Genomic DNA, 21,295 nt, shown 5'->3' on the forward strand with positions numbered 1-21,295 from the left:
CTATATTTCTGTAATGCACTAGTGTATCTATAGCTATTGTCCAGCATATTATATTGTTACTGAATATATTTTAAAAAGCGCTTCCCAGGGGTTTGTCTTTTTCGCAATCCTGTGATATTTTGTGATATTTTATCAAGAAAGACTTTATTAGTAATCGCAATGTCGTGAAAATATGAAAGATTACATTTCGTGTCCACTCTGCCGAATCTATGTCCGACATGTATATAAACAAAGAGGTCCAATGGGCCAGTATAACTCACCTGCTACCAATAATGCAACGTATAAGTTGATCTAGATGCTCAACAGAATATCTCATCTGTCCGAAATGAAATAATTGTTTTGAACAAATTTTGTAGTCCTTCATCCTACCATGCTTCCGCGCCCCATATCATAATCCTTGGCCTTTTGGTTACTCCATGTCGAAGGAATGGCCCTTTAAATATTTTAACACAGTTGACCTCTGTAATACTGAAAGTAAGTCAAGGTCATTCGTTTGAACAAACTTTGTAGTCCTTAATTCCATAATTTACCGGCTTCATAAAACACGAAGTCTTGCATTGGTTAATAAGAGAAGCCATTTTTACACAATCGACCCCCATGATCTCCCGTGAACTAAAAACGAAATTAAAACAGACAAGGAACGAATATGTTTCAATTGTTTTCATTTACTCATCATATATTATAAATCACAGAAAAAAATTGAAACCATCCCAGGAACTAAACAAGTGTGGCTACAAGTCCTGGTTAACTGGCAACAGTAAAGGGAGAATGCATTATCTGCAACCTCTTATTTGTGAAGTCTCTATACAAAGCTAGTACATGTACACAAATACATAGCCGTATACCTGAAACCTAGCATGTATGAAGTGACAACATTACACGGAGCAGAGACACTCAGCCATGATCTACAATTTAACAAGACAAGGCTATAACAATAAATGATAAGTATATCGATATTCTTCCTTTGAAACTTCAATTTAAACAAAACATCACTTTAAAGTTTCAATAAGGGACGTGTATGTTCTAAATTTAAATTTTCCAATTTCAACATACAAGGTTTTTGCCTACTTTTAAATATTTCAATCAACATTGTAAATACTAGGTTTGTTTAGCCTACTTTTAAATGTTTCAATTAACATTGTAAATACTAGATATTTAAAATGACTTTCAAATACAAATGTTACTTCAAATTCAAAAAGTGTGGATTTTATTTCCTAATCGGGTGCTCAATGATCCGAACCACGACATACAAGGTACATATTGTACCTGGACCTGCATGTACTCGTCAGAAATGAGAGAATGTAGTATTCTTTACAACAGAAGAATACATTTGAGTAATCAATGAGGAAGCATGAAGACTTGCTGACAAATATGGCGATTATACATTGAAATCCATGCCGTGTCCTAAACAGGTGATTGGATTCAGTTAAAATGTAATTACAGCATCATTTACAGCATTACAGCATCAATTACAGCCAGCCAATGTGAGTTATATAGAGTCACCTATACCATGCATATCAACCTTTGTTCAATCGAAGTTGCGTCTTATAAGCGGCATTCACACATCTTTCTGACATTTGACCGGAACCCCAGAAATGACTAGACTAGCCTTGTGGTGTATGTTAGGTTCCAGTATATATAGTCTCTGACAATATCATTGTTTAAAAAGTATGTCAATGATACTTAAAATGCATAACAAACTTCCCTGCTTGAATTATAAAGGAAAAAAAGTAAAGCACAGACAATCAATGAAGAGTTCTCTCCCTTGTATGATTTTTATACTTGTGAATGAGTCAGGTGTGTGTTAGTAATAATCTAACTAGTATTTCACACTTCCCTGGCGTCTATCTTTTAAATAACAAAACCTGAACATCTATTCTCCAAGTCGAATTCGAAAAATTAATTAAACATTAACAGAAATCGGGCAGAAATTAAATCACGCTCACATCCTATTCAAACTTCCCACTTTCTATGCTCATCATTTATTTATCATAATTACTTTTATTTTTCAAAACATGAAAGCTGATAAGTGCATCAAGTATAAGGCTACCCGGTATCTTTCTAATTTAATTCTCTTAGAAACATTTGTGAGTTTACAATTTTTTGTAATAGTGATAAATATAGCTTTTCAATTGCTGGTACATCTTTCTTATTTAGGCAGGGCTCAAAGTGGCGCCTATTTTAGTGGCCATGGCGCCTTAAATTCACCATTGGCGACCAGTTGTTGACCTGTAAGGCGCCTGCTTGGCCCCTAAAAAATTGTGAAAATTTGCGATTTGGTTAATCTTTCAAAGGTTGCAGTCAACGCTAAAATAACTTTCACAATCGAAAAAGTTCCAGAAAGATGTTATACTGAACTAAGGAATTAAAAGATTTTTTCAAAAATGTAAGACAACTACATGTAGGCCAGGCGACTAACTTTTCCAAATGGCGCCTAGATTTTATGACTTGGTTGCCAAATAGGCCACCTGGTAAAAATATCCACTTTGAGCCCTGTTATAGGTATATATATATATTAAAGAGTTTTAATATTTTGAACAAACAGAGGAAGAAGTCTTCACAAAATCAAAGTTTGACTTAACGAGCTTTAACAAATGAACCAAAGGCAGCATGTATTTCATCTATAATATGTGTTTATAACAGTACAGCTATAAATAAACAAATTATAAAAGACAATTTCAAGCTAAATACATTTTTAAAACACTGTTTAAAATGATAGGATGAGGTAAAAAAAATTATCTACCATAATTTGATAGTTTGGGGTATAAAGTATACGCCTGCATAGAAATCTATCATACGTATACATATAGACAAGAAGCCAGGTTACTGTTTTTGGTTTTACGAGCTGGAATGTTTATATTGTGATATAATATTTGTATGAGTATTCTAACATCATGTCTTAGGACATAAAGCTACAATCCCATGAAATAAAATCTACCTGTTAAAACCATTGTAACATGACAAGTTGATTCCAACTGATTTGTCCGATCTCATGTATGGGGCGTCATATAGAACATTGTACATTTTAATGCAGTAAATCTTTAATATACCAAAATGTACATAAGAAACTTAAATATCTAACATTAAATAAATATTTGTTCAACAAGCAGTATATTACAACTTGTTTCCTCTTTGAACCAGGCACCCTGAAATACACTGATATATATATAGTGTGTATCAGAGACTACCATTTCTGATAAAGTGAAATGTCAGTTAAAAATTGATGAAATAATTTCATATGGTCTTCTTTCAAGTTACTATTGGCTCGTGGAAACACAAATTATTTGTGATTCAGCCAAATAGCTAGGAAAAATAGATCTTAGGAAAAAGATAGCACTTATATTACATTTGTATTTACAAACCATAGTACATGTACTGTCATGACAGAGTAAGTGAAGGGTTTAACATGTCAATGATACATGACATTTTGGTGAGGGAGACCCCAACTATTGTAGGATTTATGTTTGATAATGAAATTCCTATCTTTAAACTGTTCACACATCACACTGGGCATATATAACTAGATAAATAATAATGAATAACAATAAATCGTTACCGAGTCGGACTTTGTCAACTAATCTATATGAAATACTATTAATATTGTTTCTGATTATTTTTTATTGTTAAAATTATCCTTGTTGTTTTTCATATTATTTATAATAAATTAAAACATAAACCAACTAGTATTGATTGCCTCGGCTTCTTAATAGCAGCCTATAGGTACATTCATCCTTCATATTTAAAACACCAACTGTACAGGCAAAACTTAAATCTCACTATTTTAACCACATACTATGGAAACAAAATTCACTTTTAAAACGTTCTTCTGACTCTGAATCTAGTCTGGGACCATCAGAAGCTTTTCACCAGCAGTTTACTTATTTCTTATTTATTTTTGAACAATCACCCTGTTGCATCACCTTGATTCAGATTGAACATAAAAATTAATTTGATTAAATTTTGCATTATCAACATGTTGATAAAACCTGTACATTTTACATTAATTTAATTACAAAACACAGACCATAAAGTTCGTGACCAATTGAGTTCATTTCGAATCTGTCCATATTTTTTCTAAATAGTACACATCCCAGTTGAATCGAAATGTTTATTTTCAGAATTGTACACAAACCTGAACACATAGGGCAGAATGACCTTGACCAACCTTGACCTTGACCTTAAGAACCTATATATATAGCTACATACACTTATAATACTAACCTACATAGGTATGATGCTACAGCCACACTTTAAATAATCACACATAATTCACAAATAACAGTTAATATTAAAATTCATAGATATAGCAAAGTCTTGAATAATATTCACACATAATAATCTTAATATCTCCAAAATCATGGAAAAAGTTATCACAGGAGAAAATGGCCTTATCTGCCATTAAATAAACACGAGTGTGACCTGTACCGTCTTCCTGCATGTCCCACTGTGGCCCCACTAACTCGCACACAAGCACCAAACACGATCCTGACTCTCCACAAATCAACCACACAAATTTCAAATGAAATTAATTGCTTGGTATGAATGTATCATTTTAATTGTGCAAAAAAAATGATTTTATCAAGTATTTTACTTCGTGAATTTTTTAACAGAAAGAATTTCTAAAATGAAATCTTTTATTAATAGTGAGTACAACACTTGTCTGGTTCTGATTGCGTGGATTCTCACCAAACACCAAGAATATTGTGAATGTTTTAGGACCTTGCTAATTGGTAGAAAGAGATCGGTAAAATGGAATGGTTGATCTCATTCTTCGATGACAAACTGGTGGATAACATCACTGCAACATACGCAAGTAGTAAAACATCATCTGGTGAGCGGAGGTGAAAGTAGCACGATTTGACACGTTGATGACAGGCCACCATTAACGTGCGTTTAACATGGAATACGGTGAGATTAATCAATAACCAGAGCCGTGTCACTGTCACTTCGGCCATGTATGATCACCAAAGTGATGGAAGCAGTTATCATTATTGTGTTCACAAAACTGATGACATCACAATGTGTGTTGTATCCAGAAAGTTCTTCACGATGCGTCCAATGAAATGCACATCCTGAGTCTCGGTTCTGATGATGAAACGTGTTGTAACTCTCCTGTTTGGAAACACCTTTATAACAAGTTTGTTTCCGCTGATGATGATTATCTTTACATCTGAATCACAAATTCAGCAGTAGAGGTTGCTATCGTTTGCCTGATGATCAAAATGAATGATGTGTTAGATATGGAAGCCTACTGGTAATAAACCAACGAAATCCTCAGTGTTGGCCTTACAAGACTTCCTTGGGTTTGCACAATTAGACATCCTCTCTGACATCACATCAAGTTGGTGACCTTATCGATGTTCGACTGGTAAGAAATCCTCCCTGACACCTCATCAATGTCACACAATATGACATCATCCCTGACACCTCATCAATGTCACACAATATGACATCGTCCCTGACACCTTATCAATGTCACACAATACGACATCGTCTCCGACACCTCATCAATGTCACACAATACGACATCCTCTCTGACACCTCATCAATGTCACACAATACGACATCCTCTCTGACACCTCATCAATGTCACACAATACGACATCGTCTCCGACACCTCATCAATGTCACACAATACGACATCCTGCCCGACACCTCATCAATGTCACACAATATGACATCGTCTCCGACACCTCATCAATGTCACACAATACGACATCCTGCCCGACACCTTATCAATGTCACACAATACGACATCCTGCCCGACACCTTATCAATGTCACACAATACAACATCCTGCCCGACACCTTATCAATGTCACACAATACGACATCGTCTCCGACACCTCATCAATGTCACACAATACAACATCCTCCTTCGCATGACATCAAATAGAAGACCTAGACAAACTCCCTTGCCAACATCAAGTAGAAGACCTTGTCAATGTCGGAGACCTTGTCGATGTCAGAGACCTTGTCGATGTCGGAGACCTTGTCGATGTCGGAGACCTTATCGATGTCGGAGACCTTGTCGATGTCGGAGACCTTGTCGATGTCGGAGACCTTGTCGATGTCGGAGACCTTGTCAATGTCGGAGACCTTGTCAATGTCGGAGACCTTGTCGATGTCAGAGACCTTGTCGATGTCGGAGACCTTGCCGATGTCAGACAGATGAAAGGTCCTCATAGACTCAACGCTATACAGGAGCCGACGCCACAGCAGTTTGACATCCGCATTGACAGCACATCAATATGGAGACCTCTCCGACACTACAAACAACCTCACTGGTGGCACAATGACTACAAGTCCTTGGGAATGTGAGCCCGCTAAGGATACATCCTCACACATTAATCAGATGTAACAGGGAAGACAGCAGACCTGATCGATACCAAACCAATCTAGCAACTTAAACTGATGTTCTGCCACTCCACAAGGCTTCATCACCACGACGAGGAGGCTTTGCTGATCAGGACACCTCGCCAATTACTACAACACTAGGAGAGCTATATCGCTGAAGCACCATCTCGTTCGAGTCCCGGGTGTATGTCACAAACACAGCCACGCGGTTCAGGTTGTAGATTCCCGGCTTGCTGAAGCAGGCTGACAATTGCACTGCGGCCTGTTGCTCGGCCTCCAGACGAAGCTGCGTGATGGTCTGACCGACCCAGTTAAAACTGCTGTTGTGATGGTACTCCCCGGAGTGATCATATAATGATGCCTCGTTAGATTTACTGCTCAACCTGCCGAAAAAATCATTAAAAACTAGAAAATGTATGCAAGAAATAAATGCCCCTCTCTGCCACTTGACAACCCAAAACACAGTTTCAGTTTGGTCAGGATTGCATCAGCAGTTCCTGAGATTAGCTAGATATATAGTATCGGGACCGATGGTTTTTGGTTGTTTTTGTTAAACGTCCTATAAACAGTCATTTAAGGACGTGCCAGGTTTTGGAGGTGGAGGAAAGCCGGAATATCCGGAGAAAAACCACCGGCCTACGGTCAGTACCTGGCATCTTGAAAAACCACCGGCCTACGGTCAGTACCTGGCATCTTCGGGACGGAATAGACATGGGTAACACTAAACGCTATATCCCCCCCTTACACATTTCATGGTGGGGGCATAAAAATTGACAAATGTTTTCTAAGGAGAACTGGCTCAATTTTGTAGATTTCACAAAAACATTGACGGCAATAGCAATACTAAATATTTATCTTGGAGTAATACGCCAAGTTGGTCAACACACACTTTTACTTATTGTATTCTGAATAAAGTGCGAGAGGACAATAAAACAGTATAGTTATAATATGATATAACATTATATGATATTATAATACAATAATGATGCTGGTTACCATTAAATTGAATTGTTTAAGCAATAAACAGAAAATAATTCAATTTTAGAATTATCTTATGACATGACTTCAAAGTAAACTGTTGATGATGAGAGCTCTATTGTTTTGTAATCTGTAGACTTACCTATCTGGGGATTGACTTGTGTCCTACCAGAACATCTAGCGTCACTTTTGAGCAATTTTGTAGAAGCAGTGTCACTGGAACTTGGCACAGTCTGTGGATAGACCGAATATTTGTTTACATGTTGATCTGAGCCCAAACTACTCAATTTTCCACGAGAATTATTTTTGGTTATAACTTGAAAATGTATCTAATCACCTTAAAAATTTATATTTTAAATCTATATAATAATTAAACAAATTTTTAATTTCAAAGTTTTGTTTGATATTGAAATGCATGTTCACTCTATTAAAATGTTGATTTGTATTTAATGAAAAAAACCTTAATGAAAAGTTAATTCAATTAATAAATGTATTTTCTGTGTATTCAATAACTTACCTTCCACTGGAGAAATTATGTTTGACCTCTGACCTATGGTTAAAGTTGAGGTCAACCAGCTGCGTGGTGACCTCGGAGTCGGGTGTGGACGCCTCAGCTTCTCGGTCCTTCATCACAAACCTGACAGCCGGCTGTTCTGTTGGGATCTAGACACGAACAATCATTCCACATCATCAATTATAACAAACACCTATTGATAACTACAAAGCTTCATTTAATTTTGATAACCATTTAATGTATTAAATCAATCTAAAATTGAATCCAGATTTCATTTTTTCAAATTTAACTAAAACTGATGGAGTGCTCAACAATGAAACTTGTTTATTATGAACTCCTGAGGACAAGTAAGAAAGGATTACTTCTGAAATTTTAACATAGACATTGTCATGTCAAATTCAGAGAATTTATCTTGAGTCAGCGATAAGCAGAAACATGTATCAAGCCTGTTTATCTCCACAATTTGGTTTGTTTTTGTTTAACATCCTATTAACAGCCAGGGTCATTCAAGGACGTGCCAGGTTTGGAGGTGGAGGAAAGCCGGAGTACCCGGAGAAAAACCACCAGCCTACGGTCAGTACCTGGCAACTGCCCCACATAGGTTTCGAACTCGCAACCCAAAGGTGGAGGGCTAGCGTTTAAGTGTCGGGACACCTTAACCACTCGGCCACCGCGGCCCTCAGTCACAAGTGTAACTGATAAGAATTAAATCTTAATATTAAGTGTATTTTACAGTGTGAATGTCCAGAATGTTATAATTACTGTTAGTTAAAATGACTGTCTTGTACGAGGACTTCAGTCTATACATTCTGATAACCGAAGCAATCTGCAAGTACTCACAAGAACGTATGGATACGAAGTGAAGATGTTGTCAATTTTCTCTATTGTCACATGGTGCTGACCAACTCGGATTTGAACTTCTCCGTCCTCATTGATCACACATGCCTGCGGTGGGACAAAATTTCAAACCAACATTTCGGATATAAGTATAAGAAACAGACATAGGAACAGAAAAACACAGCTGCCATTTTTAAAGGTTAAGATTGTCAATATAGGATATAGCATTGAAATTTAAACTACAGGAAGACGCACTCGGATGGAAATGATATTTAAACAACAGAAGTTGAAGAGCAGAGATTATTGTGTGGTAATATTGGTTAAGAAAAATAAATGCTGTTTCAAGCAGCTGAATCAGTTACTATTCAGTATAGCTATGTTTTAAATAAAAGTACAAATCATGGATGTGGTTTGGTGCATACTTTCAAAAATACTCTTAATTGCTTACAACAGATTTTCAAGATGGCCACTGTTGTCATGTACGGAATACTTCTGTTAACTTTCATTGAAAGCCTTAGCTTTCAAAAGTATTCATTAATAAGTCAATATTTTTAATTATTTCCAGTATGTCTAAATGCCAGAATAACTGAAAAACAACACTATATGGTCAGGGATATATCTATACACTGACTGAGTGTCACAGGATTTTCACTGCTCACCTTCCACAGTATAACTAAAGTGAAGCCCACTTGTATTGCACAGTTAAGGTCTGTGAACTCTGGAGTCTTCCGCCGACTTGGAGGCATAGGTACCTCCATATCAGGTTCTAGAGGCTTAATACTGCTTTTTGATCGGAAGAAAAAGTCCGCACAAGGCGTCATTGCACTACATATCTGGAGAGAAAACACACACGTCAAAACATTTGGCTTAGTAGTCTTACACTCAACCGATATAGCTGAAGAGAAGATCTCTCTAGCTGAGCGGTACATTATATTACGGTTTGTATGTTACCAGGGTTACGCTTAAAATGTTTATAATTATTTCCTATTCCTTACCCTGTAATAAATCCTGAGGCTAATGAACAAACTTGAGACTCATGGAACAGCGTAGGGTGTGGGCTTACTACCAGCTGGCCAGCTAAATATGGTAATTCTCACTTCTTTTAATTTAAATCTTTCAATTGGTAAAAGCCTTTATATATAGATTGCTTTGCAGATACATGTACTTTGATATGGTTACCAATAGGTAATAAGTGTATATATATATTCATATTTTTTTTTTTGAAATTACAAATATTAAAGCGAAAGAAGTATATCTATTTTTCTGTGATTCAAATAAAAGTTAATTAGGGTACTTGTAGATCTTACCTGCTGTGTGTCGAAAGGAACGTCGCTGAACACAATAGATTCTTTACCCATTATTGTATCTGTAACATAGGAAACACCAATGGTTGATTAATATGTAACCTGTGTAATCATTGGTCCCCACCACCGGATACATCACAGCTCCACATCTATACAATGTTTTTGATTGACAGGTTCTCCAATAATTTCACGGAAATATAATATTTTTTATATAAATTAATATTATATATATTGTTATATTAATTATTATAAGGTCTGTGAACACTGGAGTCTTTGCCCCCTCCCCCCCACCAGATACATCACAGTTACATATCTATACAATATTTCAATGTAAGTTTGATATCATTTGATGAACAATTTGATTTGACAACGTTATAGCAATAAACAAGGAAAGCAAATTGTTTTAACTATCATTTTTATATTAATAACTATTATAATAGTATTTTCTAATAAAAGTTATTAATCAGTAAATATATATTGTGGCTGTGTTGATACATTAAGTATTAAAAGTTATTAATCAGTAAAAATATATTGTGGTCATGTGTCGATACACTAGCTAGGGAAGCAATATATCAGTAAGTATTTCGACTGCCCATACTGACCTAAGTTTGTAGAACTACGGACAGCCTTCAGACACAGTTGCATGGTCTCCCGACTGCCGATCTGTATTTCCGACTTGACGTGTTGAGAATTAAGGTACTGAGCCGTCCATTCTTCACTGGCACAGGATACCTGGTTGATTTGAATCTCCTTCACATACGACCGCTGACTCTGTACCTATAAATATTACACGGCTTGGTATACAGAAGTCTATTGTGACTATGGAATACAATACCTTGATATCTACATGTATATATGTTCTATGTCTATACGTGATCGTTTGTAATTTACCTGTGTCTTGATAAAGGGGCACATTGCCTCGAAAACTCGACAATTTACTTGTCTGTACTGTCGTTCTATATGTGACCAATTATCTATTTCTAGTAATATGCATCCAATGAACATCTGTTTGTTAGGATCCAGTACCTATATATATTGGACCATACCATCCATATACATACCACATACTCTAGAGTCCAATGATAGTGAGTGACAAGAGACATAGGGTCGAAACTTTTATCTGTGTTAGGATCAAGTACCTATATTGGACCATACCGTCATCATTACTTACTAGACCCTATACAACACTATGTTAGGATCCAGTACCTATATTGGACCATACTGTCGTTATTACTTACTAGACCCTATACAATACTATGTTAGGATCAAGTACCTATATTGGACCATACCGTCGTTATTACTTACTAGACCCTATACAACACTATGTTAGGATCCAGTACCTATATTGGACCATACCGTCGTTATTACTTACTAGACCCTATACAATACTATGTTAGGATCAAGTACCTATATTGGACCATACCGTCGTTATTACTTACTAGACCCTATACAATACTCTGTTAGGATCCAGTACCTATATTGGACCATACCGTCGTTATTACTTACTAGACCCTATACAACACTATGTTAGGATCAAGTACCTATATTGGACCATACCGTCGTTATTACTTACTAGACCCTATATACAACACTATGTTAGGATCCAGTACCTATATTGGACCATACCGTCGTTATTACTTACTAGACCCTATACAACACTATGTTAGGATCCAGTACCTATATTGGACCATACCGTCGTTATTACTTACTAGACTCTATACAACACTATGTTAGGATCCAGTACCTATATTGGACCATACCGTCGTTATTACTTACAAGACCCTATACAACACTATGTTAGGATCCAGTACCTATATTGGACAATACCGTCGTTAATATTTACTAGACCCTATACAACACTATGTTAGGATCCAGTACCTATATTGGACCATACCGTCGTTATTACTTACTAGACCCTATACAACACTATGTTAGGATCCAGTACCTATATTGGACCATACGTCATCATTACTTACTAGACCCTATTTATATCAGCAGAATAGCTCTGCCCTCCACAGTCCAATGATAGTGAGTGACAAGAGACATAGGGTCGGAACTTTTATCAATATGTACTATACAGTCACATGATCGACATGTGACCACTGACCAATCACTCACCACTGAATTGATGAAGACAGAGAGAACTGCCAATAGTTTAGCATTACGTTATATATCAAACATTAATTATTTATGTGGTAAATTATATTTGTGATGTACTTCATATACAAAGCAAAAATGCACAAGTTTTCCTGTGGCATCAACAGCAACAAACCCAAAATTACATGCTGTATTTCTGAATAGTCTTACGAGTGGTTTGCAGGCACCTGTCATTTTATATTTACAGACAAAGAGCCTTGAACTTTATTACTCATTTTTACCCTAAGACCTAGTAAAACTTTATCATTCATTTCACTTTAAAACAAAAAAACTTTATTATCTATTTCACCCTAAGGTAAAGGTAAAACTTTATTATCTATTTCACTCTAAGGTAAAGGTAAAACTTTATTATCTATTTCACCCTAAGACCAAGGTAAAACTTTATTATCTATTTCACCCTAAGACAAAGGTAAAACTTTATTATCTATTTCACCCTAAGACCAAGGTAAACCTTTAATATTCATTTCACCCTAAGACCAAGGTAAAACTTTATCATTTATTTCACCCTAAGACCAAGGTAAAACTTTATTATCTATGTCACCCTAAGACAAAGATAAAACTTATTTCACCCTAAGATAAAGGTAAAAACTTTACCTGACTGAGATTTTCTAATTCACACATGACGACACAGGAACCTCTGTGGCCGTTAGGATGTGAGCTGGTGTTGTTTCCTCTGTGTGCTATGGCCCGCACGCTCAGTGACTCTAAGGTGTTAACTACTGCAGTGTGACGTAATAGTCTATGGCTAAAACCAGAAACAAAATCATTTAACATATTGAATACTGGATTTTTGTTCTGCTTCTAACTCTCCAAACATTAGGCAGGTAAAACGGTTTTTATAGTCACTGTCTGAATTGATATATAATTGAGCCTAAAAATTAAAGTATTAGACAGTGAATGTGCACTTGCATATTCCATGACCAGTTTTAAAATGTATGTATACAGTAAGCAGAATCTAACTTCCCTGTTTGCTTTTAATCAGTAAATAATATCTAAAAATATTATATATAATAGTATTAATATATATTTTGTTTAACTTTCAATGTGCCATTAATTAATGTTCATTTTCCAATAATCATGGCCAGGATTTCTATGTTCCACGCAATCTTTCTCATTGAGCTGAATCTGTTCAATTCAGACAAGGAAATATTATATTAAAAGAAACGACTGCTAAAATTTTGTCTGTCCGATCAACTTATGAAGACTTACCTAATATTGGGTAACTGTTGTACTGGTTCGTAATAAAACATAAAATGAATCTCGTGAATTCCTCCTATGTCATTTCCACGTATCCAGGCAGGTACTGAAATTGTACTTTTTGGCTGGAGAGTTCCACTAGGTAGGACAATGTCCACAACGCGAGTTAGATTAACACTGTCTTTCGGTATAGAATTGCACATACATTCACAGTCACTCACACCAACATCCATAGCTGTTTGATAAACACACGGAAATTTCGGAAGTTGTCCATGGCAACCGAGAGTAAAAAACTCAGGACATGTGGAAGCGACTTTGAGTCTGTGAAGGGGACTAGAACCAACATTGGTGAATTGTAACATCACAGCATGCACTTCGCCACATAACAATGTCCGCGGAAAATTACAAAACGAAACCTGAAATTGGAAAAACTCACATTAAACTTTTAAGATGTAGTATGCACGATACAATATGTATAGTTAATGAATAGTGACCAGGAATATTTACTCATTACTCAGAATAATTTTATACCTGCTGTTTACAGAAATTTATTTTTTAGCTTTTAAAAATTCCTAAGCCATCAAAGGTATCGAAATTTTAGGGCCTCAAGAATCACGAAATAATAATAAGACAAAACAGCTGCATGATGAAGTTTAATTCAATTCTGGCTCTAGTTTATCAGTTTGTATAGAAAAGTGCTAATATCATGAGTTATACAACCTTTACAGGACATTGCAAGGCTTTCATTACACGATGTTAAACCTACGATATTCAAGCAATATATGGACTGATGTCATACAACATGGTTGGACCTCCTCGTACAATATTACCACCCTTTTTACAATATCGATCTCCACTGCCCAGATCCTCCAACAGGTCCTCACAACAACTATATTTCTCCCACAAATTTTTTTTCCCCCAGTACTAACCTGCAATAAAGGCATTTCCTGTTGTATGACGAGGTCGAGACGCCGATCCGGCCCGTACACCTTGTTGGCCTTGTCTTCTTTGGTGATGTTGAGACGGGGCCCCTGGACTTCCAGTTTCTGTTTACCGCGCACAAATATCGTGTTTGACATGTTTGGTTTGGGTCCGTTGCCCTCTATAAGTACCCCTCCCAGGTTGTACGAGATCTCTACGATCCTTAATTCTCCGGTCTGGTGAGGGGTCAGTGTAATCTGGGTCTGTAATGTGTAACAATGTGATCACGATCCCTAATATCGGTGTCAGAACCCACACATTTTACTGTTATATATATAGTACTTAATTAAAACCTTGTAGAGCTGTGATTGGCTGTAGCTTTCATTGTTTTAATTGTGACATCACAACTTCATGGTGTTACATGGTGTCACATGCATTTTGACACAACATAAAAAAGTGAAACGTAATAAAAATATTGCCAGTTTCGCAAAATTAACCACTCCTGGTTATGTGATTAATGGAATCTTACAATGGATTCCATTCCATAGGAGGATAATGAAACTAACAAAAAAAATTATCATTCTCATCGGAGTCCCAAATGAATGCAGAAAAACTCTTAAGACTCTTTTCTTTGATCTCTTTGAAATGGAAACAAATATTCAAGATCATCTAGGTAACATAGAAACAGCTGTAACAGTAAAACCTAGCTAACTCAAATTCCACGGGACCATACCGAAAGTTAGCCAAGAATCAGCAAATATAATTGGTACTTTAATTTACAATTTAAACAAAGCAGCGTAGGTATGTAAGCATGCCACCATTAATCTGGTAAATTATAAACATGTGTGAGATCGAACAAGGTACCCAAGGTTGGATGCACCCATGTGTGACACATATCAGGTAAAATTTCCCGGTATAACACAAGTTTGACGAATAGGTATGTTAATACTGTACAGCTGTAACTGTGAATATGAAGGGAGAGGGATGAACCATAGTTCGAGGCGTGCAGGGTAATCGACAAATAGCTGTTAGAATTATCTGAGGTTAATTTACAAGGATATCATTAAAACTCGGTCAGAACCAAGCGAATAGTTTGACAAATGGGGGGATTATTTGAGTAATGCAGGTTTGTGTAAGTGAGGTTTTAATGTTACAGTATCAATATTTTCTTAATTTGTTTATCAAAATATTCAAACACGTTAATAATGAACATTACATCACAACTGAATTATAAAATATTTGTTAAAAGGACTAAAATTAGTACCAGTCAGAGAATATTCAATTTCATTACCAAGGTAATAAGAAAAAAAATTGTGACCTCAAAAGTTTGTATCAACAGGAAAGTGTGAGGATATATTTAAGTACCAATGAATGTTTCAAATTGTACTAACAGTTAACTGTACAAAGATAAGAAAATTATACAGTATATAATATGTGAATATCTGAGAAGGGATGTTACTGACCGTCAATTTGGTATTTGCATCCATGATAATTTCATCTATAACCTGGGTCTGTATGATTTCATTTGCCAGGGTATTCTGTAAGACAAAAATACACATTCAATAAATTAAAATAGAGCAGCTCAATGTGTAACAGAAATCAAAACAATAATTTATGAATTACAATTTTAAATTTTATTTTAACTTGTCTTTATTATAATAAGAATAAGCAATTCTTGAATTATAAGATTTGGCGTCAGAATATGTGAAGGAAAATCACATCTATAACTGCCTTATAGAATATCAAAATTCATAGTACTGACATGAATACCTATCGGCTACAATTCAACTGTACTGTGTAGATATCATGTGTATTGACAAGTAAGAGTCTAGATCTACATGTAGTGCATTGAAAGTCAAAGACCACTTGCTGTCCAATGCATGTTGTGAAAAAACGACTGAGGTTTTTCTGCAGTTTTTTCTTCTTTAATTTATCTAAGCTTGATTCTTGACGGGTAAAATAAAGAAAAATGTTCGTAAAAAGTACATTAATATCGTAGTCGATACATAGTGTAAGTAAACAGTGTGTATCGAAACAAGCTTTCAATTTATTTGCTGTAATATGTCATACCAGTAAATAGCAGTCACTGCAGAATTTAATACTTCAGGCATAAAATTTCAAATATTGATACAGGCCTTGAGGGTTTTTCTGAGGCAGCAAACAACTCATAGTCCAATTGATCCAACTGTTTCGAAATCGATAAATGCAAACTGCCTCTGGCAAGAACTGACCTTAACAGAGGTTGAAGACACCTCATTGGTGATGAGCTGGGCTTTTTCCTGGCCTGGTAGACTCGGAAGGAAGCTCCATAACAACGTGACCTCTGTCAGTACTAACATGACCTTGAGGGGGTTCACCAAGTACACCTCAACGATAATCGGCTCTGTGGTCAAATTACACACACATGGTCAGCATTCCAGTATCAAATCACAAAAAGTCTTTCTTCAATATATATATATATATATTATATCTATGATGAAAGACACACTTTTAAGAACTTTTACTCTGTATTTACAAAATATTTATTCATGAGTGGCCTTGAAAGAAATAGCACTTCATCAGCAAAACTTTAAAACTCATACAGTGTCTATACCGTGACAATTATTGTATGTTAAATCCACTCTCAAATTTCCTAGTCTATATGATTGCAGCATTCATAATTATAAAATTAAATGCTTTCTATATTAACAATAAAATCACAATCAGCAAAACTTGTTTGTTTGTTTTTGTTTAACGTCCTATCAACAGCCAGGGTCATTTAAAGAAGTGCCAGGTTTTGGAGTTGGAGGAAAGCCGGAGTACCCGGTGAAAAACCACCCGCCTACGGTCAGTACCTGGCCCATGTAGGTTTCGAACTTGCATCCCATAGGTGGGGGGCTAGTGATAAAGTGTCGGAACACCTTAACCACTTGGGCAAGGCGGCCCCATCAGCAAAACACATTTTCCTCAGACTTAATATGACCCTATGAGAAAACTTCACATTTTCTATAATCTTTTTTATAATGTTTGATAGTAAATTAATGATCAGACAGCTATTATAATATCAAAATGATCTGTACCTCCCACAAAGCCTACAGGACTGTGTTTGTTGTCAGTTCGATTGGTATAACACTGAAGTGTCGGTCGGAATGTATTTGGCAGATTTCCAATCGCCGCGGCAACCAACGCCTCCTCCAACTTCTGCCATCGAGGGTGATTACTCTCCTTATGGTCAAACCACACTCCCGACGAAGCTACCTTGTCTGGTGCTGTAACAAAATCAGCATCATCCCCATTAGAAAATTGTCCTCCAGAAAAGACAATGTTAGTTCTTGCTAGTTTTAAACATTTTATTTTTCTTAAATATGAGGAAAGAGAAAAATGATAACAAAATAATATGTACTGCCTAATTAAAAGTTGAGTCTAAGCAATTTAAAATTTGCACTATAGCTACAGAATACATGAAACTTTTAATTATCTGAATTAGAAGCTAGGAAGAAAGCATGTATGTCTATAGGCTATCCAATGGACAGTCACACACAATCAAAGACTTGGGTAGTTTTTTTGCAAGGAAAAATTTGACTGGAAATACATTCAGTCTTCCTTGCATACAAAAGTACGATATATAATAAAAGACACTGGCATGGGTATTTCTAGACAACTAGTTTGACTGTCACCTGTAAAATGTGTTCAGTACATGGGGTGGGCTTATCACCTGATTATACCTGGTGAGATGAAGTACCATACCTTGGCTTGGCTGTGGTCTGGCCCCCAGTAGGACCTTGGTGGAGTTACTGTCCAGCACTGGGAGGGGAAGCTCAGGTAGGGCTCGGGTGTTGTGGCCGTAATCCCCAGCCTCCTGGCTCAGCAATTGCTGGGATAGATAAAAAGCTTATTAATATTTCACAAAGCATTAACTAGTAAACTTGAAAAAAAATGTAGATCATTATAGTATTTAAACTTTATTTTATAAAACAAACAGAAAAACAGACTACTTTAAAGACAAACAGGAACTCCCAGAGGTACGTACGACGACCCCCCCCCCCATGGTGGAGGGGTTAGAGAATTACTTTAGATAAACAGGTACTCTCGGAGGAACATACAATGACTCCTATGGTTACAGGGTTAAAGACTTACTTTATAGACAAACAGGTACTCTCGGAGGAACGTACGATGACCCCCATGGTGGAGGGATTAGAGAATTACCTTATAGACAAACAGGTACTCCCTGAGGTACGTACGACGACCCCTATGGTGGAGGGGTTAGAGACTTACCTTATAGACAAACAGGTACTCCCTGAGGTACGTACGACGACCCCTATGGTGGAGGGGTTAGAGAATTACCTTATAGACAAACAGGTACTCCCTGAGGTACGTACGATGACCCCTATGGTGGAGGGGTTAGAGACTTACCTTATAGACAAACAGGTACTCCCTGAGGTACGTACGACGACCCCTATGGTGGAGGGGTTAGAGACTTACCTTATAGACAAACAGGTACTCCCTGAGGTACGTACGACGACCCCTATGGTGGAGGGGTTAGAGAATTACCTTATAGACAAACAGGTACTCCCTGAGGTACGTACGACGACCCCCATGGTGGAGGGGTTAGAGAATTACCTTATAGACAAACAGGTACTCCCTGAGGTACGTACGACGACCCCTATGGTGGAGGGGTTAGAGACTTACCTTATAGACAAACAGGTACTCCCTGAGGTATGTACGACGACCCCCGATTGTGGAGGGATTAGAAATTTACCTTATAGACAAACAGGTACTCCCTGAGGTACGTACGACGACCCCTATGGTGGAGGGGTTAGAGACTTACCTTATAGACAAACAGGTACTCCCTGAGGTACGTACGACGACCCCTATGGTGGAGGGGTTAGAGACTTACCTTATAGACAAACAGGTACTCTCGGAGGAACGTACGATGACCCCCATGGTGGAGGGATTAGAGAATTACCTTATAGACAAACAGGTACTCCCAGAGGTACGTACGACGACCCCCATGGTGGAGGGGTTAGAGACTTACCTTATAGACAAACAGGTACTCCCTGAGGTACGTACGACGACCCCTATGGTGTAGGGATTAGAGACTTACTTTATAGACAAACAGGTAACTCCCAGAGGTACGTACGACGACCCCCATGGTGGAGGGGTTAGAGACTTACCTTATAGACAAACAGGTACTCCCAGAGGTACGTACGATGACCCATATGGTGGAGGGGTTAGAGACTTACCTTATAGACAAACAGGTACTCCCGGAGGTAAGTACGACGACCCCTATGGTGTAGGGGTTAGACTTACTTTATAGACAAACAGGTAACTCCCCGAGGTACGTACGACGACCCCTATGGTGGAGGGGTTAGACTTACTTTATAGACAAACAGGTACTCCCTGAGGTACGCACAATCACCCCCATGGTGGAGGGGTTAGAGACTTACCTTATAGACAAACAGGTACTCTCGGAGGAACGTACGATGACCCCCATGGTGGAGGGATTAGAGAATTACCTTATAGACAAACAGGTACTCCCTGAGGTACGTACGACGACCCCTATGGTGGAGGGGTTAGAGACTTACCTTATAGACAAACAGGTACTCCCTGAGGTACGTACGACGACCCCCATGGTGGAGGGGTTAGAGAATTACCTTATAGACAAACAGGTACTCCCTGAGGTACGTACGACGACCCCTATGGTGGAGGGGTTAAAGACTTACCTTATACACAAACAGGTACTCCCTGAGGTACGTACGACGACCCCCATGGTGGAGGAGTTAGAGAATTACTTTATAGACAAACAGGTAACTCCCAGAGGTACGTACGACGACCCCCATGGTGGAGGGGTTAGAGACTTACCTTATAGACAAACAGGTACTCCCAGAGGTACGTACGATGACCCATATGGTGGAGGGGTTAGAGAATTACCTTATAGACAAACAGGTACTCCCGGAGATACGTACGACGACCCCTATGGTGTAGGGGTTAGACTTACTTTATAGACAAACAGGTAACTCCCCGAGGTACGTACGACGACCCCTATGGTGGAGGGGTTAGACTTACTTTATAGACAAACAGGTACTCCCTGAGGTACGCACAATCACCCCCATGGTGGAGGGGTTAGAGACTTACCTTATAGACAAACAGGTACTCCCTGAGGTACGTACGACGACCCCCATGGTGGAGGGGTTAGAGACTTACCTTATAGACAAACAGGTACTCCCTGAGGTACGTACGACGACCCCTATGGTGGAGGGGTTAGACTTACTTTATAGACAAACAGGTACTCCCTGAGGTATGTACGACGACCCCCATGGTGGAGGGGTTAGAAACTTAGGGGTTAGACTTACTTTATAGACAAACAGGTACTCCCTGAGGTATGTACGACGACCCCCATGGTGGAGGGGTTAGAAACTTACCTTATAGACAAACAGGTACTCCCTGAGGAAGGCACCCTGCTGGCTGGCTATCTGCTTGCTATTCTCTGTTAGAAGGTGTTTGAAGGCAGCTGTGGCGTTCTCTAACTGTTTCAGATTAAACGACTGACGACCCAGAGTGAAGTTGATGTGGTCCTGTTGGTAAAAAAAGTTAAAACATGGTTTTGAAAAAATAGTAAAATTCGAAACTGGAAAATTTCACTTGCTGCTAAAAACTACAAACTTTGCAAAAAATGATTCCAGAGCAAGTTGATTTAATCTTGACTAGATTCTCAGCTCTTGTAACACTAACCTGGATATTGAAACAATCCAAAGGTCATATAGAGGTCAAAGTGAACCCACTTTATTATGCAATACACAATACCTTTATATGATGCAATTTTGATGTCGATACATGAAACAGTGATCTATCGCTATGGAAATGCTATGGAAAGTTGTCAGCATGGACACAATATGTGAAAATCAGTCAAAGCAGGGGTATACAAACACCTTCATTACTGTAATCATGAATTCATTTTATTTGCAACACCCTATATGCTGTCACTGTATTTTCCCAAACTGTAAACAGTGTAATTCCACAGTTTTTTCTCCCAAGTTTGGGATGGGGCCTTT

At 37.6% G+C, this 21,295-nt stretch overlaps 1 protein-coding gene across 1 annotated transcript in view; it reads right to left on the reverse strand.

Annotated features, from left to right (window-relative positions):
• Positions 1–645: 645 nt before the first annotated feature.
• Positions 646–21,295, reverse strand: part of LOC117337235 (trafficking protein particle complex subunit 8-like) — a 41,396-nt gene continuing 20,746 nt past the window's right edge. The window contains 16 exon segments of the mRNA XM_033898108.1: positions 646–6,739; positions 7,477–7,499; positions 7,501–7,567; positions 7,852–7,997; positions 8,689–8,793; positions 9,345–9,518; positions 9,993–10,051; positions 10,592–10,766; positions 12,741–12,891; positions 13,356–13,759; positions 14,273–14,527; positions 15,728–15,802; positions 16,496–16,647; positions 17,324–17,512; positions 17,991–18,117; positions 20,666–20,818. Coding sequence (XP_033753999.1) covers positions 6,466–6,739; positions 7,477–7,499; positions 7,501–7,567; positions 7,852–7,997; positions 8,689–8,793; positions 9,345–9,518; positions 9,993–10,051; positions 10,592–10,766; positions 12,741–12,891; positions 13,356–13,759; positions 14,273–14,527; positions 15,728–15,802; positions 16,496–16,647; positions 17,324–17,512; positions 17,991–18,117; positions 20,666–20,818 — 2,529 coding nt within the window. The 3' untranslated portion in view covers positions 646–6,465.

The sequence above is a fragment of the Pecten maximus genome, chromosome 11 (genome assembly GCF_902652985.1).
Source record: "Pecten maximus chromosome 11, xPecMax1.1, whole genome shotgun sequence".
Lineage (NCBI taxonomy): Eukaryota > Metazoa > Mollusca > Bivalvia > Pectinida > Pectinidae > Pecten > Pecten maximus.